This window comes from Acinonyx jubatus, chromosome B3, assembly GCF_027475565.1.
Source record: "Acinonyx jubatus isolate Ajub_Pintada_27869175 chromosome B3, VMU_Ajub_asm_v1.0, whole genome shotgun sequence".
NCBI lineage: Eukaryota > Metazoa > Chordata > Mammalia > Carnivora > Felidae > Acinonyx > Acinonyx jubatus.
Genome location: NC_069386.1, coordinates 118876105 through 118890213, shown reverse-complemented (window position 1 = coordinate 118890213; position 14109 = coordinate 118876105). Strand labels below are relative to the sequence as shown.

General features: G+C 48.8%; 1 protein-coding gene across 3 annotated transcripts in view; it reads right to left on the bottom strand.

Annotated features, from left to right (window-relative positions):
• The window catches only part of ESRRB (estrogen related receptor beta), a 170881-nt gene extending 160329 nt beyond the window's left edge, over positions 1-10552 (bottom strand). The window contains exon 1 of one of the 3 annotated variants that reach the window (XM_027066226.2): positions 10422-10552. In XM_027066226.2, coding sequence (XP_026922027.1) covers positions 10422-10423 — 2 coding nt within the window. In that variant the 5' untranslated portion in view covers positions 10424-10552. Of the gene's footprint in view, positions 1-10057; positions 10185-10421 lie in introns of those variants that run through there. The other 2 variants (XM_053224754.1, XM_053224757.1) reach the window with 2 other exon arrangements.
• Positions 10553-14109: the final 3557 nt, after the last annotated feature.

Genomic DNA, 14109 nt, shown 5'->3' with positions numbered 1-14109 from the left:
AGGTTTTCCAATTCACACCATGGAGGCATGAGGGGGACACAATGAGGGGGGCACAGAGGGTAGAAACTGAGGCCATTAAGGATAATCAGCCAGGCCTGCGGCATTGTTTTGAAACAGCCACGTCCATACTGGGTTGGGGGGCCTGGCATTGAGGACATTCAAAGGCATGTTGGGTGACTCCTGTTGAGGCGCTGCACCGGGGAATGGGGACACCAGTCCCTGCCCAGAGAGCCTTAACTCTGGAGGGGAAACCGCCAGGCAAAGAGTAGCAATGCAAGATGATCACTTGCCCAGGTGGGGCACAGGAGAAGTTCAGGATCCGGAAGAGGTCAGCTAGTCCACCCATTCCTTTTATCAGCAAAGAAACAGAGGCAGAGAGACATCAAGTGGCTCGTATGAAGTTATCAGGCAGTGTCAGAGCTAGGACTAGAATGGAGGCCTTCTGAAGTTCATCTAAAGGCTTGCTCAATGTGCTGCCATAAAAATCAGTTTTGTTTCCATAAACAGTTTGGTAGCCTCCACAACAGTGTCCAGCTGCATCAGTAGAGTGTCATATTTCAAGGTAATATTTCTGATATTTTTAGCAATTAGAGTCCACAGCCTTCATTATAATGCATCCACTTGCCTTCCCTCTCCCATTCCCCACACAAATTCATTCCCCCAAATAAATGGGGAAAGAAAGCAAGACGAGCGCAAGGAAGCCCAAGCAAACGTGTGTGCTTGGCAAACGGGTATAGAGAACACATGCTAATAAGCACGTAGCCCTCCTCTCCTGGAGTTGCTGTCTCTCATTCTCATGCATGTCTATGTCTGATCCCTAGGCAATACATAGCATCTCTGCATGTTTTAAAACTTCATATAAATGCTACAGTCCTGCCTCTAGAATCTTTCTGAATTCCCTTCCCTTGTCAATGTTGCTGACTGTTCCAAATCCACCAAGACTGCTCATTAGATTAACGGTTGATTCTGCTTTGAAATTTCTATCACTAAGCGCAGAAATCTGGGTGGAAATTCTGCATGAGAAAGGTGCTACCACCATATTTCTGTTGCCCAAGAGTAAAGCCTGAACTTACAGGGACTAATATCCATCTCATGATCTTCTCCCCTGGGCTAAAAAGTGGTGCTTGGCTCCCACTGGTTTCCAAAGAAGCAATAGCAGATGGGCATCTGAAGACAGAATTAACTCAAGAGTCATTACATGAGGGTGTTCTCAGTTGAGTGCCCTGGAGTAAACAGTAATTACATGTTCCTTCCAGATGACTCTCAGCCCGAGATGGGGAAGGAAGAGAGTCATGGATGGCTGACCACGATACCCTTAACGTACACGTGTGCACAAAAACACAGGCTGGCCACAAGTCTGGATTAGGAATTTCCCCCTAAGAGTGATGTTGGTTCTACAAGTCCCTTGAAATATACGAATCAGACCACCTTGGTGGAAATTATCCTTACCTACTCCCATTCTTCTCTCCTCGGTAAGTATTCCCTAAAGACGCACCATCAACTATGGGGCAAATAAGCCATCCTTGCTTAGTCACACTGTACGAGGAGGAGGAATTAGCCCCGGGCAGAAAATACACTGCAGTGACTCTGCACCACTTGCAGGCGCACGAGACCATCTGCACCATTTCCAGCTTTCCTGCCTGGACTGTGTTGGGCCATGGAGAGCACATTTCCCTGAGGGCTGAAAGGCTTGGTCAGACCTCTCCAGACCCCAGGCCAGCGCTGGGAAGATGCTCACTTGGGCCCGGGATATGAGAGTGCAGGGAATTGTGGAGACCAGGGCGTGTCTCTGAACCACCTCTAGAGTAGCACTTTCTGCTGTATCTATAAGCCGTCCAGGGGGAGGAACGTAGCGACTTTGAAATTTCCCTCTCCTTGGCCTTTTTGGCATGGGATCCTAGAAAATGATCACAACAGCCAAAATGCCACCATCATCCCCAGCAACGGCTCTGAGAGCTTATCACCTAGGAGCCACTGCTCCAAGGGCCTCTGTGTGGGTGGTCTTTAATCTACACAACTCCACGGAGGAGATGCTCTCATTATGCCCATTATACAGATGAGGAAGTCGGGTGTGGAGTGGAGAGGCTGGGAAACTTGCTCAAGGTCACAGCTAGGACAAGGTGGATGTGAGTCCAGTGTGGCTCTAAAGCCTGTGTGGTCACCACACAAGCCACTTTGTGGAGATCACCCAAAGGGGAATAAGTTAATCTAAGACTGGTAAGGACTTCGCATGTTAAAGGAATGTTGATGCTCTGACTTGTATTTTAGCTTCACACCCATCTTGTGAGGCACTCAGAGCACGTTTCGACCCCCTTTCCCACGGGTGAAGAAACAAAGGCAGGGAGGGGTGAGCTACGTGCGGAGGCCGCCATGACTCGGAACCCTCTTCCAGGTCCCAAGCATGCTTCCCTCTTCAGAGGCTGCCAAAGGACTTTGAGCAAACCCTGAGGAGCAGGTGCCCTGGTACGGGGCTTCTCCAGACGTGTGGAAGCCTAGATGCAACTTCGGCGGCGGAGGATTGTGGGGCCAGAATATTAGGACCGCAGAGGCGTGAAACAATGGTCTGTACAAATGAAAAACAAAATGCAGAATTTACAGGTTGTTTTTGAACAAGTAGGCCTGGCCAGTTTTCTGCTCACGGCCCAGGCATCCTTATAGAGGAGGAGCTGAGGAGCAAAAACAAATTGAGGACAATGATAATAGGAATTGAGTGAGGACGGTAAAGGCATGAAGCCAGAGAAAAGCCTTGGACCCATGGCCTTGCAGTAAAGGGACACAGGCGGGCTGACCTGTGGTTATCAGTTAAGTTAGGAGCACACCGTATCTCTCCATTGTGAGCAACTGTTCTAAATGTCAACTTCTAGAGGGGTGCCTGGGTGGCTTATTTGGGTTAAGCACCCAACTTCGGCTCAGGTCACCATCTCATGGTTTGTGAGTTCAAGCCCCGCATCGAGCCCCACACCGCCCAGAGCTTGCTTGGGATTCTCTCCCTCTCCCTCTCTCTCTGCCCTTCCCTCTCCCCCACTCAGGCTCTCTCTCAAAATGAATAAACTTAAAAAAAAAAATGTCAACTTTTAGAATGGGAGGGCCTAACAGACCTCCTCCAATCCACCATTTTATGATCAGGGAACTGAGGCCCTGACAGCATGTGCACTTGAATTATCGCTGCTCTGAGGTGGGAATTGGGCTGGGCCACCTGGCCCCAGCCTCTATCCATGGCACTTGACTGTCCCTCTGTCCATAGATGCTGCAGGTGCAAGTGGCCTTCAACGTTTGACCTCCCCCCTACTGACTTTGTCTTTTAACTCGTTATGTCAAAATACTTCTAGCTTTGCAAGGAGTTGCCCCTCCCTGGCTCACTTGTACACACACAAAGCCCTAATGTAACTGCAGATATACATGGGGTGACAGGTCAGTTTTGAGGCCGACTGAGGAGCAAACAATCTATGACATTTCTTTCTCAGATCTTATCCTACCCCATCACTTCCCTGAGTCCACACACACACACACACACACACACACACACACACACGCATGCACACACATACACGCACACACACACAAGCACACACACACACATGGCCTAATCAGCAATAATTTCACTCCTGAACATTGCTGGAAAGATCACTAAGCCAAGCTAATCAATCGTCTCAGCCAGCCACCAGTCCCCCAGAGATGCCTAGACTTTTCATTGCTATCACTTAACCCTCAGCAGCCTGAGTTTTTATCCACTGCCTTCCAAAAGAGAGCAGAAATACTGTTCTGGGGAGACTCCGGGACCTAAGACGATGTTCCTATCTTGTCACCTTTCAAAAGCCTTGTCTGTGCTAATGGAAGCAGACACTCTGGAACGCTTCAGAAGGAAGGTCTCCCTCTTACACATGCCACCCGGGACCAGCGTGGTTAAAGCAGGAAGGGAACAACGGCTCCATGGAGTGTCAGCAGTCAGAGGAGGCAGGCAGGTACAGCCCAGAAAGGGGAGAGGAGAGGGCATGACAAGTGAGGGAAACAGTCACAGGAGAGATACCAGTTTAGCAATTAAATTTGACATCGGCTTAGACAAAGCTTCTTTATAGAACAGAATAAAATTCCTAGGAAGGTTTGTGCACATCTAAATAAAAGACACTCCTTTTTTTTTTTTTTTCCCCCAGACAGAGGAACATGAAAGCAGGAGGGACAGAGGGGAGAGGGCCCAGGGCTAAGACCACGATCAATGGGTCACAGGCTGATGTAGTTAAGGCAGCTGGACATTCATGACTTCCAATCACTCCTCCCAGGATTAAGGGATCAGAGGTGCCCCCTCGAGAGAAGTGACTCCAAGCAACTCACTTTGCATGTGTTGATGGAACACACACTATGTGCCAGGCACTGTACCAGGCACGGTGGAAATCAAAGGTGAATAGTGAGGAGGCAAAGGGGAAGCAGGGATGATTCCAGGGTTTAGTAGTGGTACCCCCAAATCTAGGAGGGAGAGCAGAGAGGGGGCAGCGAGGACAATATGGGCACTTCGTAAGTTTGGGTGGCACGAGGATTCACATTCTAGATCCCTGCTTCAGTCAGGAAATAGAGGCTTATCCTGGGGAAAGAACAGGAGTAGGGCTTATTGCCTGGCAGCATAGGAGGGCCCTACACAGAGACACAGAGGGAGTGTTGAGGACGCTGGGACCAGGGGCATCCCATGAGAGGACACCTCTCAGGAACTGTGGTGAGGCCCTCTTGGCTTGTGGATTCACTTGTCAAGCGATCATGTTGAGAGAGAGGACAGAGCAGCACCTGCCTCCCTGAGAACACAGCCTGGCTTTACAGCCTGGCTTGGCCTGCTCTGTAGGTAGAGCCCAAACTGCCCCCTGCAAGTGTACGGTGGAGAGCAGTGGGGCAGGAGTGGCCTGGGGACCTAAGAACAAAACTGCTTGTTGGGATGTGAGCAAGGGCCAGGAGAGCTGACCAAACTCTGTATGGAGCAGAAAAGAATCGTGCCTTCTTCTTCTCACTTAGGACTGTTATCCAAAGCCTGGTTCCCAACCTCTGCTCTCCCGCAGTAGTTTAAAAGCCCTAAGCTCTTTTTAAATTGGGGGGTGGGTGTCCTGATAGGCCCTGACCTCTGGTTTCCTAATGGAATAGCTCATTGGACGGTGAGGATAGAAGTCTCGCTGCTCCAGGATTCTGCTCGCCAATATTCAGGAAAATAGCCTGTTACAAATGCAATGTTTGTATTCCCTCAAAATTTGTATGTTGAAGCTCTAATGTCTAGTGTGATGGTATTAGGAGGTGGGGCATTTGGGAGGGAATTAGGTTTAGATGAAGTCATGAGGGTGGGGCCCCCAAGATGGGATTAGTGCCCTTCTACAAAGAGGAAGAGGCCAACGCTCTTGCTCTCTCCTCCATGTAAAGAGGCAATGAGAATACGGCCATCAACACATGAAGAAGAGGGACCTCGCCGAAGCAGGCCATCCCAGCACCTTGATCTTGGACTTCCAGGCTCCAGAACCAGAAGTAAACTTCTGTTGTTGAAAGTCACCCGGACTGTGGTAGTTTGTCATAGCAGCCCAAGCTGATTAGGACATAGCTCCTTAGTGGGAGGCATGGGAGCCTGTCTTTAGCGGTGTGGCATGATGCGTACAGAAGAGACGGCTCCATGCTGAGCAGTAAAAGTGCTACCACGTACTGGGGAAAGGGCTTCCACTTTACATGCATTTCATCTTCCCAACAACCCTGTGAGGTAGGCTCTATGATTATGCCCAGTTAGCAGAGGGGAAAACAAAGGCCTTCAGGGATTAATTAGCTCAAGTCTCAGAGCTGAGAAGAGGTGGTGCCAGGATTCAAGCCCCGGGTGCCTACTAAGAGTGCGTGCTCATGTGCCATCCACGAGAGGTACCTGGTAGAGAACAGGCAGGAATGATCAATGATGAGCTGGACGTACAAAGGGGAGTGAAATGTTGTCCCTGCCCTTGGGGAGAGTCTGGTGCAATGAGGGGGACCCAAAAACAATCACACCCTAGGGATGAATGCGACGCTGGTGGGAGATCTGTTGGGGGCTCCAAAAAGTGGGGGAGGCCACCCACACGAGGAAGGCTTCATGGCAAAGCTGATGTGGATGTGCTATAAATGTAATGCAAGAGGACTCACGGGCCACTGAGCATGAAGCATCAAGAGAAAGAATAATGCTCAGAGAGGGGGCAAGAAGCCAGAGGTTTCCACTGATAGCAAGTCGGCTGTCTGGAGCCTCTGTTCATCTCATGAAGCAGGAAAACAGGCCCAAGTGAAAGGACTAGAAATTGCCCACTTGGTCAGTGGCAGAATAGCAAGGCAAGTGTCCACAGAGCATTCAGAATCCTCTTGTATCGGGATTCCTGCCTTTCCTTCCCAAGCAGGAGACCACACTCTAGGAGAGTCAGGCATGTTTGGGCAGCCATATGGCTCTGACTTTCCCCTCTCCTCTACTGTACCCCAGAGAATGAGGGGAGAGAGCGGCCAGAAAGCGTGTGGAGAACTTAAGACTCCTGACCTCAGCTTTGCCTTGACATTGCTCGACCTTGGCCAGGTTGCTCTTTGCCTTCTCTGGCCGAAGATCAGAAAGATCTCAACTTGCTTTCTCCTTGGACACAGGGAACCAGAGGGGCTTGGAGGTCCTTGTATCTAGACAGCAGAACAGGGGGACCAGGGATGTGGACCCACTCACAGAGCAAAGGGGAAAAGAGGGGCTGGTAGAGATGTGAACTGGCTCCAGAAGGGGAGACAGCCCACAGCATTTCAGCCACAGGACTGAAGGGGGGGGGGGGTGTGAGAATCCTCTCCACCTGCTCCACGAGACAGCATGGGAACTCTCCAGTTGCTGGGAAATTGAGCCATACTCCTGTCTCCATGTTCTCACCTCTGGACCAGAGGAGGAGAATTGATTTGGGGAGTTGGAGGCACACATCCCCTCCAGACCCTTGGTGAACTGACCGTGATCCGCAGGATTCGTGTCTGCTGTGCTGCAAGGGACTTTTTTCTGAACGCACCAGCTGACTCTGGCTTCAGAGAGCCCCTGCCACAGTTTCCATTCTTGCTTTGTGGACCGATTCCTCTCTCTGTCCCCATCTTCCACTTTGCTGAAGTTGTACAGCAGCCTAAAAATGCTGATGGCTTAACTGGTTTAATTTTTTTTTTTCCCCAGCAGCCCTGAGGGGTTTTAACTCTTTCCTCCTGCAGAAACCCTGCTTTTGGAGTTGAATGTTTAAACTCTCACTGGGAGACTCATAAATATTCGGAGTCACTCTCTCCCTCTCTGTTTGATTAGGAAATGAGCCTTTAACTCAATGTAATCCCCAAGCCATTAACAAAAAAGCCCTCAACAGCTCTACTATTAGAATTTCACTCTTAACCCGCTGAGGATTGAATTAGATTAACATAACTACCCACAATCTGAGTTTATTTTCTGTGCCAGATAGAAATGTGTTTTTCAGGGAAGGCGAGAAGGGGAGGGAAGAGAGGAGGGAGGGAGGGAGGGAGGGAGGGAGAGAGAGAGAGCAGGAGGGTAATGAAATGTAAAAATAGAGATAAGAAAAAGATGGACAGATACACTGTAGAAATGAAGTGATGGGGAGAAAGAGCAGTGCATGGTCTTTGGTTTAAAAATCCTGCCAGCTGCCATCTTTTATTTACGGGGTATTTGGAGAGGCCTCCGCTATGTGAAATTGTTTGAATTAGGGGAGCGCTTTCCAGGTATTTGTGATTCCTTCTTCCTGGAGATTGATGGTCCTGCACCTGAGCCTGCTGCATTCCAAAGCACCTGTTCATTGGCCCCACTGTCCCCAATTTGGGAGGAGGTCGGCTGGGTTTCCATGTGCTCAGGGGAGGCAGGGGGCACTCATAAAACAACAGTTCATGCACACGGGCGACTGCATGCTCACATTCAGAGAAATAAAACAACGACAAGGATGGAATGGGTTAGATTTTGCAGACATGAAGTCGCAGACAGCCCCGTGACCAATTGCATTTAAGAAATCAGTGTGAAAAAAAAAATGAGTTTGACGGGAGCTCGGTCCACATAAAATTAATCGTTATTGAAGCAGAAACTAAGTAATCAGAGGCTGCCTTAGGCAAATGCATTGAAGTTTCCCCCAACTGCCTCTCCAGAAATAAGCCCAAAGGGAAAAACCGCATCCTGAACTTGAGAGTGAAAGCTAGGCCCTCCATCCCACTGCCAGACAAAGCCCCATCCTCCTCCCACCCCCCCACCCCCCACTAAAAGCATCCACAAGTAGCCAAAAGAAGGAGTGGTTCTTGCCTAAATGTTCCAACATTTTCTCTCCACTCTTCATGCTCAGAGAACATAGCACTTGTTCAGAGATGAGGGGCTCTCTCCTACTGCATTTAATCCTGGGCCAGCAGGCTTCGGGGTGCGTGTTGAGGCAGGGAGAGAATGGCGTGCTCTCGCATTCAAAGATTAAAAAATGTCACACTTTCTCTAAAAAGCCTTTGAGATCCGCAAGTCCTCAGCTAGAAGTTCAGTTTTTGCAAACAGCTGACTGCTGCAATTTCTGAACACGGTGTCTTTCTCACTGGACTCATCTGAGCTTTCCTTAACAATAACCCACCGACTCTCACTTCAGCATTATCGTGGGGGACCTTAGCAGGGTATGTTCAGCAAAGTGGAGTCCTTGGAATAGAAAAAAATAATATTGCCACATAGAGAGTACATCCAACTCCTGTTTTTTATTGTTTTCTTGATTTCTTGGGCTTTACCTTCCACACTAAGTTTTAAATAGTGACACTCCCCCCCCCCAAAGAGCCCCCCATTTTATACCAAACTCCTTATTCTGAATTTTTCCACCCATACGTGTGTTCTTACTACCTGAACGCGTGAAGTTGACCCTCTAACTTCTTGTTCCTTCCTGATCCCCACTCTCCCCTCCAAAATAATAAATGAATGGATTAAAGACATTAATAACCCTAAATAAAATAGTCGAAAGTAAAGAACCCAAAGAAAAAGTTTTAGAAAGGTCAGAAGTAAAACAAGATCAAGTGGTCTCTCTAAACATACGTGTGTATATATTATTTGACTTTTGCCAACTTAGATTTGTTGTTAAAACTATTTTATTTTTAATCAAAAATAATCCAGACCCATCTGTTTTGCTTAATGTTTTTAAATTGTTGAAAGGATTATTATTTTTTGGTTAGGATACTGTTTTCCCAAACAAATCAAGAAGTAGTCCTTAGCAATACAGTATGGTAACCATTGTTTTTAGTAAACAGAAACCCAGAAACTTTAAAAGTTGTATATAATATACATTAAACATCATCACATTCCTCCCCCCACCAAATTTAGGGCTACTATTCCTTTGTAAATAATATATGGCAAACTTCCCCAAGTGCAGGATTTTTAGTTAATAATCTGCATTATCCAAAATCTAAAGTCCCCAATTTTCGACAGGAAGCTTGTGGTGTGTGGGCCCTGTGGATTCCTGACAACGTCTGGGGGACTGTCACCCCTGGGAGCCACTGATGTGCTCCCAGAGCTTGCACCCCGATTGTCTAAAGCAAGCAGGGCTCTGACAAGAGTCATGATATTAAGTTTCTCCCTTTTCGGGAAGGATGCAGAGCAAAATGCATCCACAGCCACACCTGGCTTCCTCCTTCCCCAGACTCCTCCTCCCCACCCCCACCAAGTTCCCCTTTCAGGGTGAAGGAAAGCCACCAAACGTGTGAGCCAACAAAAGCCTGTAAGGCAAGACAAATCATCCGCTCTCATCTCGACTCCTCAAAGCAAACTCACTCCGTGGAGCAAAAATAAATAAATAAAAAAGAAAGAAAGAAGAAAGAAAAAAAAAGTCATTTTCCTTTCAGGTGCTATTGAAAAGCTGGTCCCTGGGACCGCCCTGGGTCCCCCCCCCCCCCCCCGAAGCCCCCGGAGCCCTCCATCATCACCTGTCCTGTGTGAACTAGCTCTTTCTCTGTAACCTTCTCAGCTCACCCAACGCCGGAGCTGCCAGCAAATAAAAGTTTTCACGCTGGGAGACATAACCACCCCGCCGAGCCGCATGTAAACTTTCCCTTGCCCTTTTGATTTACTTACTTTTTCTCAGCGAAAACAAATAAAAATAAAAGGGAACCTACGGATTCCGAATGAGTTTGGGTAGCCGGCCCACCCAGCCGTTCCGGTCCCTCTGACCTTCCCGTGACAGTCTGCGAGAGGGGACATTTTCCGCCGCCCCCCCCCCTGCCCCCCCCCCCCCCAAGCCACGGCCACGGCCAGGCAGAGATGCTTTCCAGTGCCGAAAACCAGGAAGAAAGAGCAGGCACTGGGAGATATTTTTATCCATAAAAAGAGAGACACAGAGAGAAGGAGACAGAAGGAGAGAGAGAAGGGGGGTGTGGGGGAAAGGACAGGACGCCCGGGCAGCGCAGGGCAGAGAGAAGGGAGAAGTTCCCGTACTCACATGCTTGGGGCCGGGCCGAGGACAGGGGCTGGCGGGGAGCGGTCTACCCCTCAGGTGTTTCCACTTGCTGATGACTCGGTGCTCAGCTCCTCCGGCACCAGCTGACAGTCCCCTGTCTGTGTCTCTTTGTGACTAAGGACACAGTACTCCCAACCTATAAATAGATCCCGACTCCGTGATTGATATAACAGGCAGCTGACAAAAAAAAAAAAAAAAAAAAAAAAAAAATCCCACAACCATAACCAGGTCTTAAACAAAACAGCAAAAAGCTCTGGGCTTTCAACTCCACCGAGCCCCATGCGGACTCCACAGCCACATGGACCGGCGCTGGAAAGCTGGGAAGAAAAATCTACAGTAAAAGGGCGGCGGAAATGGGGGAGGACACACAAAGGGGGCAAGTGTAAAAGTTCCTTCTCTAGGGGTGGAGCGGTCACTTGGGGTGGGGGGGGGGGGAGCCGATGAGTGACGGTGGGCAGGGAGAGCAAGGGGAGGAGCCGGTGGGAGGTCTCGACCCTCTGAAGGAGAGGCCCCATCCCCAGCCCTGGGCCCTATCAGGGCCCAAGTCAAAGTCCAGACTTGGGAGATGTCGTCAGTGCAAGTGCTTTCCACGAAAGTTTCCATTCTTGCTGCCAGATCAGGAGGAAAGGAGGGAACAGAGTTTTCCTAGCTCAGGGGCTAGACTGGCTTCTTGGGGGACCCGGGGGCTCCTGGAGTGTGAGGGAAGATGTGCTGGAGAGGGGTTAGGACAGAGTCAGGAGTCACCTGGGCCTAGTTGGCACATTATAGATTGCAGCACATAATAGGTTTTTAAAAGGCCAGGGGACCACATTCCTGACTGAAGAATTGCCCAAGGTTGAAAAGCCTTGGGGATGTTGTTGTCTCTACTTTTTCCAGAAAGACTTCCTAGAAGAACAAATTTGTTTGAAAAAGTTTCCCCTTGGGGAACCCTCTTGCACTCTTGGTGGAAATGCAAACTGGTGCAGCCGCTCTGGAAAATGGTATGCAGGTTCCTCAAAAAATTAAAAATAGAACTTCCCTATGACCCAGCGATAGCACTGCTAGGAATCTGCCCAAGGGATGCATGGGTGCTGATGCCTAGGGGCACATGGACCCCAAAGTTTACAGCAGCACTTTCAACAATAGCCAAATTATGGAAAGAGCTTAAATGTCCATCAACTGATGAATGGATAAAGAAGATGTGGTTTATACCTACAATGGAATACTACTTGGCAATGAGAAAGAATAAAATCATGCCACTTGCAGCAACATGGATAGAACTGGAGGGTATTATGCTAGTGAAATAAGTCACTCAGCGAAAGACAGATATCATATGTTTTCACTCATATGTGGATCTTGAGAAACTTAACAGAAGACCATGGGGGAAGGGAAGGGGAAAAAATAGTTACAGAGAGGGAGGGAGGCAAATCATAAGAGACTCTTAAATACAGAGAACAAACTGAGGGTGATGGGGGGGCGGAGAGGGGAAAATGGCTGATGGGCATTGAGGAGGGCTCTTGTTGGGATGAGCACTGGGTGTTGTATGTGAGCCAATTTGACAATAAATTATATTAAAAAAAAAAAGAGGAGGTGAAAAAATTACCCATATTAAAAACATTGAAAATAAGCATCATTAATAAAACACCATTAAATGATGAAAAAAAAAAAGAAAAAGAAAAAGTTTCTCCTTGGGGAAATGGACCCCACTCTTTGAGATACAGAAGGACCTCTTAAGAAACAAAGTTCTGCAAAAGTCCCGTAAAGGTGGGATGGCCTCCCTGGGGCAGGCCAGTCCAACTCGGAGAGCGGGGCCACTGAAGCAAAGTTTCCAGAAGACAGAAGAGTTACAGAGAAATGACAGAAGTGTGAGCCATCCAACAATTAACCAGGTGAGCTCGTGATCACCTGGGGACTCCCATCCCACACAAGGGTCACCCGCCTGGATGATCTGCTTACTTGGGTACACTGATGTAGGTGAAATTTCAGGTGAGATTCCCCTTCTGGAGAGATCATGAGACAGGCCCCTTGCTGGTGTGGTAAGGAATAGGCACTTTATAATCCTTTTTTTTTTTTAACGTTTATTCATTTTTGAGAGACAGAGTGTGAGCAGGGGAGGGGCAGAGAGAGAGAGACACACACAGAATCCAGAATCTGAAGCAGGCTTCAGGCTCTGAGCTGTCAGCACAGAGCCCAATGCGGGGCTCTAACTCACAGTCCATGAGATCATGACCTGAGCCGAAGTCGGACGCCCAACCGACTGAGCCACCCAGGTGCCCCACTTTATAATCCTTGAAACTTCCTGATCCCCATTAAAAAAAAATGAAGCTAAATATCCTCTTCACATGAGATCTGATCCTTTACTCTCCAGGTTAACAGATACTGAGGATGGGCAGTACTCAAACTATTGAAGTAAAAGCCCATTTAATATTGTAGGACCTCAATCATTCCCACGAGTAGCCTGCCATCGGAAGATAAGCTCCAAGAGGGGTAAGACCGTGTGTTTGTCTTAGTCACCACTGTTCTCCAGTGCTGCCATGACACCTGACATAAGACCTTCCTGAGTATGGACTGACTGAATGAATGAATGAGTGCATGAATGTATGATGCCTAAGATACCCACCACTTAAGTTACTCCTTTGGACTAAGACACTCTCTCTAGAATGTCTGTTTTATGGGAGTGTCCTTAGGAAGGTAAAGTATTGGAGCTGGGACCTCAGCCAGCTGTGGTCTGACTGACTTCATTTACCCATAATTTCATCTGAGAACCACTGTGCTCTGGGTACCAGGCCAGCGTGGCCACCAAGTGCCTCCCTCCAATGGGGCCTGACAGCACATGGGATTCTCGGTGCATTTAGCTGCTCAAAAGGCAGAGATCCTTGCCAAGAGGTAGGGCTCTGAAGAATTCCCATGTCGTGGCTGGAGTTAGAGCCACTTCAGCACACATTGACCACCAGGCTCCTGTTTTGGGGGGAAACCTTTCACTTCTGATGCACACTGGGGACTTCCCTTCATTATTTGCTTTCTCCTCAAATTCTCCAGCTGGCCCTCCCTGGTTTCTGACAGAAATCGCACATGGCTGCGGCCTCTCCTAGAGGTGTAGAGTCCAATCTGCAGAAAGCGCTCAGTGAATGGGTTGTCCCAAGCCACTTCTCCTGGAAGGCACCCTCCTTAGAGAGCCTGGTGGGACCCTGGCTTTGACTTTTTACCTCCAGGCTTATCTCTGAATTACTCCAGAATTTCAATCACAGTTCTTTCAACTGAACTAAGCCTTGGTATCTGCTCCCTCTTAAGTGGCCCTGAGAGTCTGCTGGGGGCGGGGGGCGGCACGGGGGGGGGGGGGGCAGCTGATAACCAGTGGGCATCCCTCTGACCACACAGGGCTCCCTTGAAATGCTGGTCATCATCTTGGAAGAGCACAGGCCTTTGTTTCCAGGATCTTCTATGGCCAGGCCCCCTGGGCCACTGGGAGCACAGAGGTACATAGACATACACCCCTGGCAGTTAAAGCACACACTCTGGACTGGGACTCCCTGGGCTGGAATCTTGCCTCTTCCACTGGCTCTTTGGAAACTAGTGAAATCCTTCACTTCGCTGTACTGCAGTTTGCCCACCTGCAAAGTGGAAATTCTAAGGGTCTACCTCCTAAGACTGTCAGGATGACAAAATGACTCAATGTCAAGGGTTGCTCAGA